Source organism: Salmo salar, chromosome ssa24, assembly GCF_905237065.1.
Source record: "Salmo salar chromosome ssa24, Ssal_v3.1, whole genome shotgun sequence".
NCBI lineage: Eukaryota > Metazoa > Chordata > Actinopteri > Salmoniformes > Salmonidae > Salmo > Salmo salar.
In genome coordinates, this window is record NC_059465.1 from 16,949,826 (window position 1) to 16,972,246 (window position 22,421).

At 43.4% G+C, this 22,421-nt stretch overlaps 1 protein-coding gene across 1 annotated transcript in view; it reads left to right on the forward strand.

Moving 5' to 3' along the window:
• Positions 1-4,966: 4,966 nt before the first annotated feature.
• The window catches only part of LOC106585250 (oxysterol-binding protein 2), a 91,503-nt gene continuing 74,048 nt past the window's right edge, over positions 4,967-22,421 (forward strand). The window contains exons 1-2 of the mRNA XM_045706695.1: positions 4,967-5,318; positions 18,568-18,776. Of these exons, the coding sequence (XP_045562651.1) occupies positions 5,161-5,318; positions 18,568-18,776 (367 nt within the window). The 5' untranslated portion in view covers positions 4,967-5,160. The remainder of the gene's footprint in view (positions 5,319-18,567; positions 18,777-22,421) is intronic.

Here is a 22,421-nt window from a genome sequence, read left to right on the forward strand (position 1 = left end):
ATTGAACTCTGGAGCAGTGGAAACGTGTTCTCTGGAGTGATGAATCACTCTTCACCGTCTGGCAGTCCGACAGACAAATCTGGCACTGGCTTTCGCTACCTGCCCCAATGTATAGTGTCAACTGTAAAGTTTTGTGGAGAATAAATAATGGTCTGGGGCTGTTTTTCATGGTTCGGGCTAGGCTCCTTAGTCCAAGTGAAGGGAAATCTTAATGCCACAGCATACAATGACATTGTAGACAATTCTGTGCTTCCAACTTTGTGGCCCTTGCCTGTTTCAGCATGGCAGTGCACCCGTGCACAAAGTGAAGTCCATAAAGAAATGGTTTATCGAGATCGGTGTAGAAGAACTTGACTGCCCTGCACAGAGCCCTGACCTCAACCCCATCAAAAACCTTTGGGATGAACTGGAACGCCGACTGCGAGCCAGGCGTAATCGCCCAACATCAGTGCCCGACCTTATTAATGCTCTTGCGGCTGAATGGAAGCATGTCCCAACAGCAATGTTCCAACATCTAGTGGAAAGCCTTCCCAGAAGAGTGGAGGCTTTTATAGCAGCAAATGGGGGACCAACTCTATATTAATGCCCATGATTTTTAAATAGATTTTGGACGAGCAGTTGTCCACATACTTTTGGTCATGTAGTGTATATGGTTATTATCAGAGACAGTCAAAATCAACTGAGAGGTGTGTGTGTGTGTGTGTGTGTGTGTTACATACCTCAGCAGCTGCATGTAGGCTCAGTTTTTCTGAAATGATATTTAAACGGTTTAGGCCTTTATATTAGAACTGGGCGCTGTGTTTATTTAAACATTTTTAAGAAAGGTTATGTAGCATCTGTATGAGATTCTATGGAGATAGCAATTGTCGTTTCTTGAGTTTGTAGCATGAGGGTCCATCCATTAAAATTAGACTGTTTGTGTGAGTGTGTCGTATACAACATGAAGGGCTACATTTTTCTAACAGAAACATCACTTGTATTTATTTTTTAATAGTAGGTGTTAGATGTTTTGTTTTTGGCTATGGTAAAATAAAATCTGTTGTGCACAATAATTGGCCATTTTGTCTCTTCAGTCAGTGTTTTTTCATACGCTGCTTATATTATGCCATATGTCTCAATGCATCGGTTGTTGCACAGAACACTCACCAGTAATGCTACGCGACTTCACATGAATGTGACAATGTCGCCACCATGTGGAAAACAAGTGTCATATTGAAATGTGTGTAAATCTTGGTAAATAAACTCAGCAAAAAAAGAAATGTCCTCTCACTGTCAACTGCGTTTATTTTCAGCAAACTTAACATGTGTAAATATTTGTATAAACATAACAAGATTCAACAACTGAGACGTAAACTGAACAAGTCCCACAGACATGTGACTAACAGAAATTGAATAATGTGTCCCTGAACCAAGGGGGGGGGTCAAAATCAAAAGTAACAGTCAATATCTGGTGTGGCCACCAGCTGCATTAAGTACTGCAGTGCATCTCCTCCTCATGGGCTGCACCAGATTTGCCAGTTCTTGCTGTGAGATGTTACCCCACTCTTCCACCAAGGCACCTGCAAGTTCCCAGACATTTCTGGGGGGAATGGCCCTTGCCTTCACCCTCCGATCCAACAGGTCCCAGACGTGCTCAATGGGATTGAAATCCGGGCTCTTCGCTGGCCATGGCAGAACACTGACATTCCTGTCTTGCAGGAAATCACGTACAGAACGAGCAGTATGGCTGGTGGCATTGTCATGCTGGAGGGTCATGTCAGGATGATCATGCAGGAAGGGTACCACATGAGGGAGGAGGATGTCTTCTCTGTAACGCACAGTGTTGAGATTGCCTGCAATGACAACAAACTCAGCCCAAAGATGCTGTGACACACCGCCCCAGACCATTGACGGACCCTCCACCTCCAAATCGATCCCGCTCCAGAGTACAGGCCTTGGTGTAATGCTCATTCCTTCGACGATAAAAGCGAGTCCGACCATCACCCCTGGTGAGACAAAACCGCGACTCGTAAGTGAAGAGCACTTTTTGCCATTCCTGTCTGGTCCAGTGACGGTGGGTTTGTGCCCATAGGCGACGTTGTTGCTGGTGATGTCTGGTGAGGACCTGCCTTACAACAGGCCTACAAGCTCTCAGTCCAGCCTCTCTCAGCTATTGCGGACAGTCTGAGCACTGATGGAGGGATTGTGCGTTCCTGGTGTAACTCGGGCAGTTGTTGTTGCCATCCTGTACCTGTCCTGCAGGTGTGATGTTCGGATGTACCGATCCTGTGCAGGTGTTGTTACACGTGGTCTGTCACTGCGAGGACGATCAGTTGGCCATCCTGTCTCCCTGTAGAGCTGACTTAGGTGTCTCACAGTACGGACATTGCAATTTATTGCCTCCTTGCAGCATGCCTAAGGCACATTCACGCAGATGAGCAGGGACCGTGGCCATCTTTCTTTTGGTATTTTTCAGAGTCAATAGAAAGGCCTCTTTAGTGTCCTAAGTTTTCATAACTGTGACCTTAATTGCCTACCGTCTGTAAGCTGTTACTGTCTTAATGTCTGTTCCACAGGTGCATGTTCATTAATTGTTTATGGATCATTGAACAAGCATGGCGAATAGTGTTTAAACCCTTTACAATGAAGATCTGTGAAGTTATTTGGATTTTTATGAGTTATCTTTGAAAGACAGGGTCCTGAAAAAGTGTTTACATATGGTGCATTCATGACAATTCGGAACCTCCAAGTAAAAATAAACATAAGTTATTTGCGTAGAGCTTTCTATTGGTTAATTCTGATACTTTCCAAGTGGGAAACTATCTTTCTGCAACAAATTTTCAAGTCAGAGTTTCTGAGTTACGAGTTGTCTTGAAAGCAGCAATAGGCCAGGGCTTATAGTGCAAATATTTCCCAAGGTCAAATAGGATTGATTAAACTTGATTTAGAAACCAAACAATTCTAAATCATTTGGCAGATGAAGGACAAATCTATAAACACATTCTACCTTCATCTGCCAAATGTCAGCATGTGTGTAGATTCTAATTTTGCATGTTCAATGTAAAAAAGAAACCAAAGTAATGAAATTCAAAGCAAATAATACACTTGCTATTGCACCAACACCCTAGAGGGCGTAGTTCTTCCTGAAATCGTGTATTACCTCTATGTGTCAAAGCGATCACCCCAGCCAGAATACACTTGTGTCCCCATGCGACTAGTTCATACATAATACATCCTCCTATCAGGCTGCAAAGGTGTCTGTTTTCTCTTTAACTCGATTTAATGTGGGGGCAGCCGAAAATAAAACATACTGTCTTAATAAAACACAATTTTACAGCACTTCTGGATGTTGTGTACTGTACAGCAAGAGCAACCCATAATAGTCTAAACCCTGTCTAAACCGGTTCTACTAAGCTATAAGGACAATTTTTATGTCATACCAAGATAATGTTGCTATTTGATTCTAAATTTTAAGTCCCCTTGAAGTATCCCCAAAAATATATTTAAAAAATGTTTTGATGAAATTTGGTCTTATGCTATTAGCCCATACAAACACATTGAATAACAGATTCACTACATTGAACAACAACAAAAAACCGAACGAAGTTTGTTCTGAAGTGTGTCATATCTGAGAGGTATAAGAAAGATCAGGAAACATTAGTTATTTTTTTTTACATATGTATTATTTAAAAAAAATGTTTTGTTGTTGTTTTACTTTTTCGTGATATCCAATTGGTAGTTACAGTCTTGTCCCATCGCTGCAACTCCCCTACGGACTCGGGAGAGGCGAAGGTCGAGAGCCATGCGTCCTTCAAAACACGACCCTGCCAAGCAGCACTGCTTCTTGCCCCACTGCTCGCTTAACCTGGAAGCCAGCCGCACCAATGTGTCGGAGGAAACACTGTCCAACTGTCGACCGGTGTCAGCTTGTAAATTCTCTGACAACAGCTCTGGTGGTCATTCCTGCAGTCAGCATGCCAATTGTACGCTCCCTCAAATCTTGAGGCATCTGTGGCATTGTGTTGTGTGACAAAACTGCACATTTTAGAGTGACCTTTTATTGCCCCCAGCACAAGGTGCACCTGTGTAACGATCATGCTGTTTAATCAGTTAATTGATATTCCACACTTGTCAGGTGTGGAATAAGTTTAGAAATAAGCTTTTTGTGCATACAGAACATTTCTGGGATCTTTTATTTCAGCTCATGAAACATGGGACTAGCGTTTTACAAGTTTATATTTTTGTTCAGTATAGATACTTGTGTTATATTGGATGTTGCATTAAAAATCCCATCCCAATAGCCTTTTAGTTTCAGGCACAACCAGAACATACACTTATTGTATAAAACATCAGGAACACCTTCATACTGTAATATTGAGTTGCAGGGATGCTGGCCCATGTTGACTCCAATGCATCCCACAGTTCTGTCAAGTTGACTGTCAAGTTGACTGTCATCACTTTAACGTGTGTAGCAACATGCCTGGTACATATAGAAGGGACTTTAAAAAAAAGGTGTTTTAAAAAAAATCGATCATAGCCATTAGTTGAAATTTCGATTCCTAAATCCTGTTCCAAAGTTGATCTCCATGGACTGCCAACAATTAGTTATTTTGAATACACAGCTGATAGACACCCTTTTGCATTTGGGTTGGTTTTGAAGATATCCTCCAATATAGTGTGAAATGGTAGGCCTACATGTGGACGTCATTTTTTTGGGACCAATCTCGGGCTTTTAAGTAACGTTATTTAAAGAAATGTGCATTTGGAATATTGAACGTAGGGGAGAGCATATGACAGCTCCTAACGACGTGGCCATACAGGATTTTGATTCTATGATTGCCCATGTTACAGGTGTGACGAATGCCCTTAATTACTTCGCATGCTTTTCCTTTTTGTTTTGTATTTTAAAATGAGAAATGTAAGAAATGGGCGGGGTTTACGACTTTGTGGCTGTGGTAACTAGTGACAACCAGTTCCTCCTTCGCATCAGTTTTCATCCTTCCCCTGTTTCCAGTGTAATGTGAAAGGGACGCCTAGTGTTTATCTCGCTCTCTCTGGTCTGGACCCTCCTCCGCACTCATCAGCGGTAGGTGTATATATGGGGAGAGCAGGATAGTGTTATTTGTTTCCGCGGTCCCTTGTTTATCCGGCTGCACATCGCAATCTGCAGCGGAGCTGAGGATGAGCGACCAGGGAAAGGGTTCGGCATCCACTCCTGCAGGGGCCCTAGCGCCGGGGTCGGATACGTACAAAGGCTGGCTTTTTAAATGGACTAACTATTTGAAAGGGTATCAACGCCGATGGTTCGTCCTCAGCAATGGCCTGCTGTCATATTACAGGTAAACATGCTGACAGTAGTAGCTGAACTAATTACAGTATCAGCATGTCTAATAATATTACAATATATTTGTATAAGCCATAATTACAGGCTAACTACATGGTCTGGTATTGCAACTGCATTAAACAAACACCAATGATGATGACCGCTACAGTACAGAGACAGTTGTGCCAACTTCTTGACATCAATTTAAGACGAACCCCATCATGTAACTTGTGTTGAAACTGTTCAGTGGGCACCACTATTCTCACAGATAGCTAGCGAAGTAATACATTACATTATGCCAAGCCCTTTACACTTAACTAAGCTATGAAATCACTCTTAAAAAACATGTTATGTGTTATTTAGAATGTTCAAATCATGTACCTACTGTACAGAATGACAGAGTGCAAGTGGCTCAGCTGGCATGAGCTAGCTGTCACTGAAGCTAGCTAGAAATGGTTAGCTCTAACCAGGTTTTGCATATAATGCTACACAGTAAAATCGTAAGAGTTAATTCAACTCCTATGGAGTCAAATTTAATGGTCCCACACCCATTTTGTGTTAATACTATTCTGGTCATATGGTGTTGATATTTTTAAAAGTTAAAACAACACTAAATGGAGTAAATATTTAACTCTCAGAGAGTTGCTTGAATTTAACTCCAATTGCCATTTTACTATTTTCAGTGTTGTTTTTAACCAACTCTCTTGCCATTTTACACTTTTCTGTGTTGTTCTGAATGAACAAGCAACTCCAGCAGAGTACATTCCTCTTTCATTTTACTTCCTTTGTGTTATAAGGGTACAAAGCCTTATTTGAATATTATGTGTCACATTATGGAGTTTTGCAATGTGATATCCAATCTCTTTTGGAATCCAACTAACAGCAAGATATCCAGCACTTTTACATCACCCACAACTTGTATTTAGAATGCCTGTCATAGGGTGCATTCGTAAATTGCCTCCAGTGTGTCAGTGTGCTCAGGGTCGTTTGTAAATTTAGAGTGTTGTCAGATTGTCTGTTCATAAATTCAGAGCATTTTCGCTCTCGGCGCCGAAGGGTAGAGTTGATCTGAACATTCTGTCACTCACAACGGCAGTCAAGCACCCAAGCTAACTGGCTAAAGTTGGATGGCTTGCTAGCTACACACAGACACAAATGAGAGAACAGCTCACTCTGACTATTTAACTTGCCCTAGCAGAACTGGTTAGGCTGCTTTCATGTTATCTAGAGCGTTAGTGACTGTAACTGTGCTGCTGGCAACAATTGAATTACTTAAAAAAAATACTTTTAACTGACACCGCGCAACACACGTTGAATTTTATCATTCTTAAATTCATCAGTTATTCTGCGGTCTGGCACATTCAGACCAGATTGCTCTGAAATCGGAGTAGATAGCCAGAGTGAATTTACGTACGCACCCATAGTCAGGAAGAAAATCGAGTATATGGAGACCTCCTACACCATGTCAACTGGAAGAACTATCTCACTAACGGTTGCTAGAAAAATGTATATTTATTATCTTTGACATAAAACGATCAATGTACATGTGAAAACACAGATATTGAAACAAACATTTTTTAAATCAACCTGCAACAGAGCATGCTGGGAAATATAACCTCCCACATCTGTGGATAACTCCATAGATTGAACTCCCTGTCTCTGGTTACTCTAAATGGAGTTAAAAGTACTCCATCCCCATCAACTCCAGCTATCAACACTAACTCCAGGGAGCATATCACTCTCTTGAGGGTTAAGCTAAATCCCAGTAGAGTCAATTAAACCCACATTTGGAACTCATCTGGAACTCAGTCTAATAGGAATAAATGATCATGTATTCAGTTTAATGTTGGGCTAGCAAAATAATGACATAATTATTTGGTCAGCTAGCTTGCTACTGTTAGCACAAATATAATTGGTTAGCGAGCTAGCTAGCTCACTAACTAGTCTCCCCGTCACCACAGTTCTTCTCTGCCACCCAAATTATTTTGTTAGCTACATATAATACACACCCAAATGATTGCATTTAGAATTGAAAAGAAATGCACTCCTCTGTATGTTGTCCCTGGGAGCAAACAAACGATGACCTGTAGAATGTAAGCATCCTCTCTCCACACAGTAAACAGCTGCCACCTGTGTGCTGCTTATACTAATAACACCTGTGGCTCAGGTGCTTCCTGAATCGGAATCAAGTTTCCTCTGGGGGCTGGGCAGCCTTCTGAACAGGAGGACAGAGGGTAACAATGGAGGAGGAGGGTGGGGGAGTTACATGTAACAACTGTTGTTCACCCAACCCAATTTTACTGTGCTTAATTATTTGGTTCATAACAGAAAGTGGGTATATTCCTCCGAGGTCCTCCAAATGAAGTCCATCCAGAAACATCAGGGTTTAAAAATGTGACATCATTTTGTCTGCTGTAGAAAGGGAGTGTAGGTTTTTGTTTTAAGCCACTCAGTTTATGGGGTTCATGCTAGCAGGGTTTTGTAAAGGGCAGAGACAGCTCATGTGCTATATATATATATATATATATATTTCAACCTACAATTACTTAAAGTCTCAAATGTTTGTTTTGACCTCACTGGAGGAAACAAGTACCTCTCCCATCAGGCCAAAATGTAGGCTAACTACCAGTAGTAGGCCTAGTGTCTGATGGAGTCAGAGGTGATGGGGCCTGGTGGACACCAAACACATCTTATACCATTCTATAACATGCATATGACCACACCTTCACACACAAAGAGCCCTGTTGTCCTTTTGCCAGTGAGTGAGGGGTTAGTGGAAACAGACAAGGGAGCCAAAGTCCTACTCCTGTTTGTGCTGATGGTGAAAGGAAAGAACTCTGTCCCCTCAGTCTTCCCTCTATTAATAGTCATTATGTTGGAAGGTGACTGCTGTCTGATGTAACGGTAGCCCGTCGACATCTGAGCACAGAGGCAGTGGAGCGCACAGGTTCCCACAAAAGAAAGCCCGAGTAATGCCCCCCCTCATCTCCTCTCTGCCAGGCAGAGCTCTCTGTGTGTGTCTGGCTGGAGGCTTTGTTTGTGCCTGCCTGCATGTGTAGAAGCTGTCTGTCTGCCTGTCTGAATTTTAAAGGGGTTCTAAATTAAAGCAGTAGCCCCTAACATGGCAATTATCTGTCTTCTCCATATCTGGAGGTTCTTACCGTACCTTTGATGTCTCCCACTCTGATGCACCACCATGATTTGCAAAACATCATTGGCTCAGCAGCACTGAGGTGGAGGCATTGCATGCATCGCTATGTCTAGGCTCACTCCCACTCCCTTCATCCCATCCCCCCCCCCCTTTCTCATTATTCTAGAGTCAAAGAGGGGAAGCAATGTTCTGTGTCAGTGCTCCAGTAGGTTGCAGCTGTGCCACCCTGTTTTAGAGAGATGTAACAGACAGACATGCTCTATGTGGCTGCGGTCAATTTGTACCATTGAAACATGCGGTGTTCCATTCATGGATACTTCATCTGCTCTGAGCAGGTGTTTGTGTTATGTTTTCATGGTATTACTGTGTCAGACCTGCATACTGGGTAGGGCCTATAAGTATCACTGTAGTATGACTACGCAGCATTGATTACATGCCAAGTTGTAGATGGACGCACGTTTAAGCCAGAACTCACTTCACAGCATGCACTGATCAGTTGTTGTAGCCTATGCAATCGGTTTTGTTGCCCTTTTCAAAAGCAGGGATGACTAGTTATCCCTAAAGGGTGAGTCGATACCCACTTGACCGATGTAACTCGCTAATTTGACCCCAATGATGTTCAATGATCCCCGTTTCCCAGCCTAGTTGTGCCAAAGTCAGGGCTTGGTCGAAAAAAGCTGGTAGTGGCTGTGAAAGGCCAGCAGTGGACTATAATCTCTGGTCTGCAGCGTAGCTGACACATGACACACTCAGCATTTTGAGCCAGTTAAAATGTAATGGGGGTTTATAGAGATGCAACGTTTCACTTGCTCCATTGACTCGTCTTTGGTCTGACACGGCATCTCTGCTCAGGCTACAGCCTCTCTTTTCCTCCACGTCAGCCTCCTTCCTCCCCCATCTATCTCCTGGTGTTCTACTCACCGGGCAGGTAGTGTAAATCACGGAGGTAAACAAGCACCATTATCTCACGGCAATGTGTGACATGGCCTCTTCCCTCCTCTTCTCCACCTATTTCATTTTTCTTTTCTTAATTGACTTTTCCTCCCGGGTTTAACACGCTCGTCACAGCTTACTCACCTCGGAGAGGAAATCCGACTGAGTGATTTAGTAAAGATTACAAGACGTTAGTCTGGAGCCCTGCTATCACTGCCTTCCTCAGACAGAGGCAGGTTCTGGGCTAGAGATGATGGAGAGGGGGAAAGGAGGGAACCTGTGATCTGAACACATTAATGGGCTCAGCACCAGGTCACTGTGTGTGTGTGTGACAGAAAATGCACAATATAAAACACTTGGAGGTATTTAATATCCTCAGCTTCATTCTTTCAGCAGGTCATGTCACACTGTACGTGCCTTGGTTTGCTTGTCTCATGGTTTCATTAGGCCTACTCTCCCTCCTTCGGCACTACATGTCCCTTAGTGTTTTCCTCCTATCTCTACTTGTATCATGTGCTGTGTGCCCTTCTAACCATGCTGTATATTTCTCACAATCTTTACTCCTGTGTGTGTGTGTGTGTGTGTGTGTGTGTGTGTGTGTGTGTGTGTGTGTGTGTGTGTGTGTGTGTGTGTGTGTCTATCTGTATAATATATCTCCTGTGTGTCTGTCTCTGTATAATATATCTCCTGTGTGTCTGTCTCTGTATAATATATCTCCTGTGTGTCTGTCTCTGTATAATATATCTCCTGTGTGTCTGTCTCTGTATAATATATCTCCTGTGTGTCTGTCTCTGTATAATATGTATCCTGTGTGTCTGTCTCTGTATAATATATTCCTGTGTGTCTGTCTCTGTATAATATTTCCTGTGTGTCTGTCTCTGTATAATATCCTGTGTGTCTGTCTCTGTATAATATGTATCCTGTGTGTCTGTCTCTGTATAATATGTATCCTGTGTGTCTGTCTCTGTATAATATGTATCCTGTGTGTCTGTCTCTGTATAATATGTATCCTGTGTGTCTGTCTCTGTATAATATGTATCCTGTGTGTCTGTCTCTGTATAATATATCTCCAGTGTGTCTGTCTCTGTATAATATATCTCCAGTGTGTCTGTCTCTGTATAATATATCTCCAGTGTGTCTGCTAATGCCTGTGGCAGCCAGTCTCTCGAGTGTGTTGAGACGCTGTTTTGTTTCATTACACGCCCCAGATCGGTGGATCTGTGTTTTGTCAGGATGTGTGGTGCTCAGGGGAATGACAGGTAAAATCCCCTTAATGCTTAACCAGCAAAGCACTACACAACACAACATGCAGCACCTGCTGGCCCTCGCACTCCCTCTCTATCTCTCACTCTCTCTTCCCGCTCTCTTTACTGTACCTCCCTCTCTTTGATTCCTCTCTGTCTCTCCTCTCTCTGTGGAATTCCATGGTAACGGAATAGCAACGGCACTCCAAAAACATTGATTTCAAAGTTTAACAATGCCTACTTTTAACAAATTATGCTGAACATTTTTCAAAAACACATTTACTGGAAATACTGTACAGATGCAAAGTTTGGTAATAGAATTTCAGTAAAATCTCCCTCAGTTTTTTATATGTCCACATTTCCAAAACTCTGTTAAATATCAGCTTTGACACAACACATTGACTTGAAACAAATCTATTTTTGTTATTGAACTACAGTAAGTGAAGTGGATTTACAACCGGTAACGGAATTGCGATGACGGAATTTCATCATCGTTCCCTTAGAAAAGAAATGCATAATTATGGATATGAATGTCATTCTCTTCACAGTGATGTATCCTAAATAGGTACACAATGGTAGAAATATGCAATATCCTCCTTTGCATGTTTGGGTATTATTCTACACACTGGTTATGATTTTAATGAGCTTTGTCCCCAATCCAAATTTGGTTGGTCCAGACCGGATCAAATCTGAACCAATCATAGATGTCTATGTTTCATAAGTTTGGACATCAAAGTACAGAAGAGAACAACACCGTACAGTACAGTAGAGTACAGTAGAGAACAACACCGTCAGAACACGTACAGTGGAGTACAGTAGAGAACAACACCGTACAGTACAGTAGAGTACAGTAGAGAACAACACCGTTCAGAACAACACCGTACAGTACAGTGGAGTACAGTAGAGAACAACACAGTACAGTGGAGTACAGTAGAGAATAACACCGTACAGTAGAGTACAGTAGAGAACAACACCGTACAGTACAGTGGAGTACAGTAGAGAACAACACCAGTACAGTACAGTAGAGTACAGTAGAGAACAACACAGTACAGTGGAGTACAGTAGAGAACAACACCGTACAGTGGAGTACAGTAGAGAACAACACCGTACAGTACAGTAGAGTACAGTAGAGAACAACACCGTACAGTGGAGTACAGTAGAGAACAACACAGTACAGTGGAGTACAGTAGAGAACAACACAGTACAGTAGAGTACAGTAGAGAACAACATCGTTCAGAACAACACCGTACAGTACAGTGGAGTACAGTAGAGAATAACACCGTACAGTACAGTAGAGAATAACACCGTACAGTACAGTAGAGAACAACACCGTACAGTACAGTGGAGTACAGTAGAGAATAACACCGTACAGTACAGTAGAGAATAACACCGTACAGTACAGTGGAGTACAGTAGAGAATAACACCGTACAGTGGAGTACAGAAGAGAACAACACCGTACAGTACAGTGGAGTACAGTAGAGAACAACACCGTTCAGAACAACACAGTACAGTGGAGTACAGTAGAGAACAACACCGTACAGTCGAGTACAGTAGAGAACAACACCGTACAGTGGAGTACAGTAGAGAACAACACCGTACAGTACAGTAGAGAACAACACAGTAGAGAACAACACCGCATAGTACAGTAGAGTACAGTAGAGAACAACACCGTACAGTACAGTAGAGAACAACACCGCACAGTACAGTAGAGAACAACACCGCACAGTAGAGAACAACACAGCACAGTAGAGAACAACACCGCACAGCACAGTAGAGAACAACACCGCACAGTACAGTAGAGAACAACACCGCACAGTACAGTAGAGAACAACACCGCACAGTACAGTGGAGTACAGTAGAAAACAACACCGTACAGTACAGTAGAGTACAGTAGAGAACAACACCGTACAGTACAGTGGAGTACAGTAGAGAACAACACCGTACAGTACAGTAGAGTACAGTAGAGAACAACACCGTACAGTACAGTAGAGTACAGTAGAGAACAACACCGTTCAGAACAACACAGTACAGTGGAGTACAGTAGAGAACAACACCGTACAGTACAGTAGAGTACAGTAGAGAACAACACCGTACAGTACAGTAGAGTACAGTAGAGAACAACACCGTACAGTACAGTAGAGTACAGTAGAGAACAACACAGTACAGTACAGTAGAGTACAGTAGAGAACAACACCGTACAGTAGAGAACAACACCGCACAGTACAGTAGAGAACAACACCGCACAGTAGAGAACAACACCGCACAGCACAGTAGAGAACAACACCGCACAGTACAGTAGAGAACAACACCGCACAGTACAGTAGAGAACAACACCGCACAGCACAGTAGAGAACAACACCGTACAGTAGAGAACAACACCGCACAGTACAGTGGAGTACAGTAGAAAACAACACCGCACAGTACAGTGGAGTAGAGTACAGTAGAGAACACTGTACAGTACGTTGGAGTACAGTAGAGAACAACACCGCACAGTACAGTAGAGTTCAGTACAGTAGAGAACACCGCACAGTACAGTAGAGAACAACACCGCACAGTACAGTAGAGTTCAGTACAGTAGAGAACAACACCGTACAGTAGAGAACACCGCACAGTACAGTACAGTAGAGTACAGTAGAGAACAACACCGCACAGTACAGTAGAGTTCAGTACAGTAGAGAACACCGCACAGTACAGTAGAGAACAACACCGCACAGTACAGTAGAGTTCAGTACAGTAGAGAACAACACCGTACAGTAGAGAACACCGCACAGTACAGTACAGTAGAGTACAGTAGAGAACAACACCGCACAGTACAGTAGAGTTCAGTACAGTAGAGAACACCGCACAGTACAGTAGAGAACAACACCGCACAGTAGAGTTCAGTACAGTAGAGAACAACACCGTACAGTAGAGAACACCGCACAGTACAGTACAGTACAGTAGAGTACAGTAGAGAACAACACCGCACAGTACAGTAGAGTTCAGTACAGTAGAGAACACAGCACAGTACAGTAGAGTTCAGTACAGTACATTTGTGTACTCAAATCTAGTGTGCTCTGTTGTGTACTGTTCTGAACTCTACTGAATACTCACATTTTCTTTACTGAACTTTGCTCTATTGTACAGTACTGCAGGGGTCGCGTCAATGCAGACTTCTGCATTTTTCACATAAGAAATATCTTGTTACGTTTTGTAAACGCAGATCTAAAATGCTTCTTATTGTAATTTCTGGTGGCATCAGACTAATTTTGTGCTTCAGTTGCGTTTCTCAAATCAGATGAGAATTCACAAACGGGCATTCATTCAGGAGCCAGCGCTTTGACTAATGTCTAGCTACTTTTCCTCTGGTTCTTTTCTTGGTGTAGCCTACTTTTCTTCAGTAAAATGCATTAACTTCAAGCAAAACATTAGGAAATGTAGCTGGCTACATTTTTGTTGTTGTACTTTTACCCCTTTTTTGTGACATCCATTTGGTAGTTACAGTCTTGTCCCATCGCTTCAACTCCCATATGGAGTCAGGAGAGACGAAGGTCAAGAGCCATGCGTCCTTCAAAACACGACCCTGCCAAGCCGCACTGCTTCTTGACACACTGCTCGATTAACCTGGAAGCCAGCCGCACCAATGTGTCGGAGGAAACACTGTCCAACTGGTGACCGAAATCAGCTTGCAGGCGCCCGGCCCGTCACAAGGAGTCACTAGAGCGCAATAGGACAAGAAAATCCCGGCCTGCCAACCCCTCACCTAACCTGGACGACGCTGGACCATTTGTGCTCCGCCTCATGGGTCTCCTGGTCATGGCCGGCTGTGACACAGCCTGGGATCGAACCCGGGTTTGTAGTGATGCCGCAAGCACTGCGATGCAGTGCCTTAGACCTCTGCGCCACTCGGGAGGCGAGCTCAGTGACTTTCAATGTGGAACTGTTATAGGATGCCACCTTTCCAACAAGTCAGTTCGCCAGATGTCTGCCCTGCTAGAGCTGCCCTGGTCAACTGTAATTACTGTTATTGTGAAGTGGAAATGTCTAGGAGCAACAGCAACTTAGCAGCGAAGTGATAGGCCACACAAGCTCACAGAACGGAGCTGCCGAGCGCTGAAGCGCGTAATAACGTCAGCACAATAACTGTTCGTCGGGAGCTTCATGAAATGGTTTTCCATGGTCAAGCAGCCGCACAAGTCTAAGATCACCATGCGCAATGCCAAGCGTTGGCTGGAGTGGTGTAAAGCTCGCCGCTATTGGACTCTGGAGCAGTGGAAATGCGTTCCCTGGAGTGATGAATCACGCTTCACCATTTCACCATTTCACTAGTCCGACGGACGAATCTGGGTTTGGTGGATGCCAGGAGAACACTACCTGCCTGAATGCATAGCACCAACTGTAAAGTTTGGTGGAGGAGGAATAATGGTCTGGGGCTGTTTTTTTTTTTATATAGTTCGGGCTAGGCCCATTAGTTCCAGTGAAGGAAATCTTAACACTACAGCATGCAATGACATTCTAGACAATTCTGTTCTTCAAACTTTGTGGCAACAGTTTGGGGAAGACCCTTTCCTGTTTTAGCCTAACATTGCCTCCATGCACAAAGCGAGGCCCATACAAAAATGGTTTGTCGAGATCGGTGTGGAAGAACTTGACTGGCCTGCACAGAGCCCTGACCTCAACCCCATTGAACACCTTCGGGATGAATTGGAACGCCAACTGCGAGCCAAGCCTAATCGCCAAACATCAGTGCCGGACCTCACTAATGTTCTTGTGGCTGAATGGAAGCAAGAGCCCTGCAGCAATGTTCCAACATCAAGTGGAAGGCCTTCCCAGAAGAGTGGAGGCTGTTATAGCAGCAAAAGGGGGACCAACTCCATATTAATGCCCATGGAATGAGATGTCGATGAGCATGTGTCCACATATGATGGCCATGCATCGAATTTGAAAAAAATACCTTGCTTTTTCATTGTAAGCTAATTTACTTGTGTGGCTGCCAGCCAAATAGCGAAATATGTGTTAGTTGTCAGGGCTTTTTATATCAATATTATTGTGTTTTGAATGATGTATTTCTAATAACTTTTAAGACTTTTTCTGGTATGTGTTTTCTAAGACCCCTTTTCCATCTGTTTGATCAGAAATCAAAGCACTTGCTTATTTCAAATTTTTGGGCTGGAAAATAGTTTTTTATATGCCTTAATTTAAAAAGAATATAGACTCTTAGCTTTCATTTGACACCAGATTTGACATGTTCCTGTGGACTTCAAATGTTGGTGCTCATGGGTCCTTTTACATGGAAATGACCGTTCTCTCTCTTACTCTCTTACTCCCCCATCTCATTCTGTCCTTATCTCTCTCTCTCAGCTTCTGCTGTGCCTTGACTCTGTAATTCCTGGGCTGTTGCATGGCCTTGCCTCCCCACAGGGCAGAGAGATCAGCATGGATCTTGACTTGCTCATCAGCAGACTCACAGTGGTGTGACCCAGTTATAGCTGGAGCTCTGGGCTGCTGGTGCTCGCTGTAGGCTGGGCTGTTGACAAACACTTCTCTTCCTGTGGCTTTGCATGACTGTCCCTATCTGGCCTAAAATGGAGCCAGGGAAAAGTTTCCCCAAAGTGCTTGTTTAGGATGAGCTTTACCTTTTAATCTCGGAACCCAGAACTAAATCCTGCGTGTTCGCTGGCCGGCTACTCATGGCTGGGGTAAACATTCATGAGAGACTAGCTTTACGTAGGCCAAAGTTGAACCAGTTGGAGCAGTGATGCTAAACTGATCCTGAGGCAGAGCTTAGAGACAGTAACTCTAAACTTTCCTCAGAGCCCAAAAGTGAGTTTTCGGTCATTTCAGGACAGAAACCCTGAACATGACTGTGTTCAGTTAAGGCCTGCCAATGTCTTGTGTGTGTGTGTGTGTGTGTGTGTGTGTGTGTGTGTGTGTGTGTGTGTGTGTGTGTGTGTGTGTGTGTGTGTGTGTGTGTGTGTGTGTGTGTGTGTGTGTGTGTGTGTGTGGCACACACACACACACACACACACACACCACAGGACGGGGGCTGTATTAATCCCTCAGAAGCTGCTTGAGTTTAGCTGTTCTCACCGTTACAGGAGGTCAGTGATCTGACATATCACCAGGGAACTGCAACTGATACTAAGTAACTTATGTCAGGGACTTGGACAACGGTGTACAACCAGATAGCCGACACGCAGCCCGTCCCTTCCGTGTGGAAATGTCTGTTGTTATGCTCTGAGTGTGTTCACATTCAAATGCGCCTTATTCCGTTGCTGAGGATAAAGGCTGTGAGCTGTCACTGCTCTGCTGCTCTGCTCACCAGCTTGTCTGCCCTCAGTGAGGGGTTAGACGTTCACCCTGGTCCTACCACACGACCTAATAAATACTAATAAGACTGAATTGTCCCAAGACAACTATTTGTTTGATTAATCATATTACTCTTCTTCTGAGGATTTTAAAGATTTCATTCACCTCTGTCTGTTCTCTGATAGGCCAGCAGCTACAGTGAGCTCATACTAATGATGATTATTGTAAATGTGGAAAGGAATTGGTCCAAGCAAGGCAATTCTCTCTCCCTTTCTCTCGCTCTCTCTTTCTCACTGTCGTCTCTCCCTTTTTCTCTCTCTCTCTCACACACCCTCTCTCTTTCTCTCTGTCCTTTGTCCTCGGTGTTATTCATTGTTTGGTTTTGTCCATTTATGGGGGCTTGGAGTCACACAATGGCCTCGTTATCCAACATTCTGTGGCCCAATCAAAGTGCAACACTAGTTCCTCTGCCCAGGACACAGTCACTCCCTCAGCACAGCCACCAGAACATGTCGAGTGATTGACGATACTGTTCTCTAGTTTGTGTATGTTTGAACGTGTACACATGCACTGTGCTGGCTGTATGTGGAAATATGTGCAGTGTGCACATGCTGGGGACAGAAAACACTGTTACACAGAAAGCTAAAATGGGCTAGAGACAGTAAGCCCAGGAAGGCTCTTGACTGTTTCATGCCTTTTCAAAGCCACTATCTTTTAACTTCACATTGCATGTGTTCCTATTTCTTTCTTTATCCCGCCGCCTCCTCGCTGCCCTGCTTGATAGCCTCCTCCTGCCTGTACCTGTACCTGTACCTGAGCCTGAGCCTGGCCACATCGCCACATATCTAAATAATGAGGTGTTTTGTCATGACTGTTTATCAAGCCACAAGTATGAAGCGACTGAATACAGGAAGGACATTTGCACTTCAGTGTCTGGTCAGACATACAGTAGACTAGTGGTAGATACAACACATTGGGATTTGACTACTAATCAGCCTTTCTCTCTGTTTCTGTCCCCGTCTCTGTCCCTGTGTTTCCATATCTGTTTCTGTGATTTGTTCTGTGATTTGGTGTATCTGTGTCTCGTCTCTGTCTGTCCCTGTGTATTTTCCTGGTCTCTGTCTGTCTCTGTGTCTTTGCCACATCTCTCTCTGTCTCTGTGTCTTGGCCCGTGTCTGTCTGTGTCTTGGCCCCGTCTCTCTTTCTGTCTGTCTCTGTGTCTTGGCCCTGTCTCTCTCTCTGTCTATCTGCGTCTTGGCCCCGTCTCTCTCTCTCTGTCTATCTGCGTCTTGGCCCCGTCTCTCTCTCTGTCTGTCACTGTGTCTTGGCCCCGTCTCTCTCTCTGTCTGTCACTGTGTCTTGGCCCCGTCTCTCTCTCTGTCTGTCACTGTGTCTTGGCCCCGTCTCTCTCTCTCTGTCTGTCACTGTGTCTTGGCCCCGTCTCTCTCTCTCTGTCTGTCTATCTGCGTCTTGGCCCCGTCTCTCTCTCTCTGTCTGTCTGTCTGCGTCTTGGCCCCGTCTCTCTCTCTCTGTCTATCTGCGTCTTGGTCCTGTCTCTGTCTGTCACTGTGTCTTGGCCCCGTCTCTCTCTCTGTCTGTCACTGTCTTGTCCCCGTCTCGCTCTGTCTGTCTGGGTGTCCCCCTGCAGGACTCAGGCAGAGATGGCCCATACATGTCGTGGCACTATCAACCTGGCCACAGCCCATATCGACACGGAGGACGCCTGTAACATTGTCCTGAGCAGCGGCGGCCGCACCTACCACCTGAAGGCCAGCACGGAGGTGGAGCGCCAGAGATGGGTCACAGCGCTGGAGCTGGCCAAGGCTAAAGCCATCCGCATGATGAACGACCAGTCTGGTAAGAAGACGTGTTGTTTAATAATTTTATTCTGATTTAATATAAAGGGACTTCCCGCTGTGAGTCCTGTATTTGTATTTAATTATTTAGACCATCATTGTAAAAGAGTTTCCTTCCAATTTGTTTAACTATGCAAGTCAGTTAAGAACAAATTCTTATTTACAATGACAGCCTACCTCGGCCAAACCCTCCCCTAACAACGCTGGGCCCATTGTGCGCCGCCGTATGGGACTCTCGATCACGGTCGGTTGTGATACAGCCCGGGATCGAACCAGGGTCTGTAGTGACGCCTCTAGCACTGCAATGCAGTGCCTTAGACCGCTTCGCCACTTGGGAGTCCTATCAGGCTAAATAAAGGTGGCGTAGATAGATTACTTTGCAAAGGAATGGGAGAATGAGGTTATATAATTGTTTACAGAGGGAGGGTTTACATACTGTGTGTCTTGTTGACAGGTATGTTAGTTTAGTTGAACAAATGCGCAGTGGGTAAAAGGTATGTCACTCACTTTATGGTCCAGCATGTTCAGAATGTCACTCTGTCCGGACAGACAGGCTATGCTCTGGTCTCCAGTGTCCACTGGTATTTGTGCCGGACGTTTTGGTCAACAATCTTACTAGAAAACTCTTTGGGGTCTCCATTGTGGCCACATGGGGGCAGTGTGGTCCTCTCTCTCAATAAGGAGGTTGGACCGTGGAAGACAGACTACTACTGTATGCTGCTACCGTTACCGTGAGAACCAGCCGCTCATTCAGTCTCTTGACAACAGAACTCTCTCCTTTCCAAAAGGACTCATTCTTGTTGCTTGTGATTGGTGTCTGTGGTCAAAAGGCTGTGGGAAAAGCCTGGGAGGGCCTTTCTTCTTCACGTTTAACCATGACTGGCAGTAGCCCAACCCCTCCCTGCTCTAGTCTAGTCTACTAACTACAGTACACAGTGTCCCTAGAAAGACAGGCTATATATTCCCCTGACCTCCATTTTAAAGTCAGCTCTCTAATTTTAGAGTGATCGCGTGAAACGGGGAGGGAGAGAGAGAGAGAATGTGAATACAACTTATCACTTATCACTCACAATTAGTCAGGGACAGTTTTGAAAATGTTTTAACTGTGTGTTTTGTGTATTTACAACATTAGACTCTACCCTGTGTGTTTGTGTAGCCAGCCCTGAGTGTTTGTCTCTGAGTGTGTCTAGTGCATAGTGTGGGTGTTAGGTCCCCTCAATCTCAGGTGTGGTAATGGAGCCCTGTCTGTCTCTCTCTCTCTGTCTCTCTCTCTCTGTCTCTCTCTGTCTGTGTCTCTGTCTGTGTCTCTGTCTTCTGTCTCTGTCTGTACGTACTAGACACCAACACAACGCTCCCCTGTAGACTCATTAACCAGGCAGGAGAGGAGAGCCAGTGAAACTCGGTGCGCGCGTGACACACACACACTTAGAAAAAAGGGATCCAAAAGGGTTCTTCGGCTGTCCCTAGAAGAATCCTTTTTGGTTCCAGGTAGAACCCTTTTGGGCTCCATGTAGAACCATCTGTAGAAAGGGTTTTACATGGAACTCTACATGGTTCTACCTGCAACCAAAAAGGATTCTCCTATGGGAACAGCCAGAGAACCCTTTAAGGTTCTAGATGGCACCTTTTTTTCTTAGAGTGCACAAACATACACACATAGATAGAGACCCACACACAGATATAAAATCAGTGGTCAATTTATTAGGTACACCCATTTAGTACTGTGTCGGACACCCCTTTGCCTCCAGAACAGCCTGAACTCTTCGGGGCATAGAAACGTTGGTATCAAGGGACCTAACGTGTGTCAGGAAGACATTCCTCATGCCATTACACCACCACCACCAGCCTGTACCGTTGACACCAGGCAGGATGGGGACATGGACTCATGCTGCTTACGCCAAATCCTGACTCTGCCATCAGCATGACTCAACAGGAACTTGGGAACAGGAACCTGGGATTCATCGGGCCAGGCAACGTTTGTCTACTCCTCAATATTGTCCAGTGTTGGTGATTGTGTGCCCACTGGAGCAGCTTCTTCTTGTTTTTAGCTGATAGGGGTGGAAACCGGTTTGGTCGTCTGCTGCAATAGCCCATCCGTGACCAGGACCGACGAGTTTTGCATTCCGAGATGCCGTTCTGCACATCACTGTTGAACTGCACCGGTATTTGCCTATTTGTGGCCCGCATGTTAGCTTGCACGATTCTTGCCATTCTCCTTCGACCTCTCATCAACGAGCTGTTTTCGCCAACGGGGCTGCCACTGACTGGATGTTTTTGTTTGTAGCACCATTCTCGGTAAACCCTAGACACTGTTCAAGTTCAGTCAGGAAGGCTGATCTGATTGGCGTGTCACTTTTAAGTCATCTAGTAAACACATATAATTATCTTCCTATCTCACTCATCAGCATAGTATTTATATAGTAGTGTTTATAATAATAACTCATCAGCATAGTATTTATAAAGTAGTGTTTATAATAATAACTCATCAGCATATCATTTATATAGTAGTGTTTATTATAATAACTCATCAGCATAGTATTTATAAAGTAGTGTTTATAATAACTCATTAGCATAGTATTTATAAAGTAGTGTTTATAATAATAACTCATCAGCATAGTATTTATAAAGTAGTTTATAATAATAACTCATCAACATAGTATTTATAAAGTAGTGTTTATAATAACTCATCAGCATAGTATTTATAAAGTAGTGTTTATAATAATAACTCATCAGCATAGTATTTATAAAGTAGTGTTTATAATAATAACTCGTCAGCATAGTATATTTATATAGTAGTGTTTATAATAATAATAATAATAATAATAATAATAATAATAACTCGTCAGCATAGTATATTTATATAGTAGTGTTTATAATAATAATAATAATAATAATAATAATAATAACTCATCAGCATAGCATTTATATTGTAGTGTTTATAATAATAACTCATCAGCATAGTATTTATATAATAGTGTTTATAATAATTGTCACGGTTGTCGAAAGGAGAAGCGGACCAAAGTGCAGCGTGTGTGTCGTTCCACATTTTATTTATACTGTGAAACTATGCAATACATAAATAAACTGAATGACAAAAAAACAACAAACCGTGACGCAGAGGTGAAACATACACTACTCAAAATTAATCTCCCACAAACCCAGGTGGGACAAACACCAACTTAAATATGACCTCCAATTAGAGACAACGATGACCAGCTGCCTCTAATTGGAGATCATCCCAAACACAGCCCAACATAGAAATACAAAACTAGAACATAACAACATAAACTAGAAAACCCCCCTGTCATGCCCTGACCTACTCTACCATAGAAAATAACAGCTTACTATGGTCAGGACGTGGCAATAATAACTCATCAGCATAGTATTTATATAGTAGTGTTTATAATAATAACTCATCAGCATAGTATTTATATAGTAGTGTTTATAATAATAACTCATCAGCATAGTATTTATATAGTAGTGTTTATAATAATAACTCATCAGCATAACATTTATATAGTAGTGTTTATAATAACTCATCAGCATAGTATTTATATAGTAGTGTTTGTAATAATAACTCATCAGCATAGTATTTATATAGTAGTGTTTATTATAATAACTCATCAGCAAGTATTTATATAGTAGT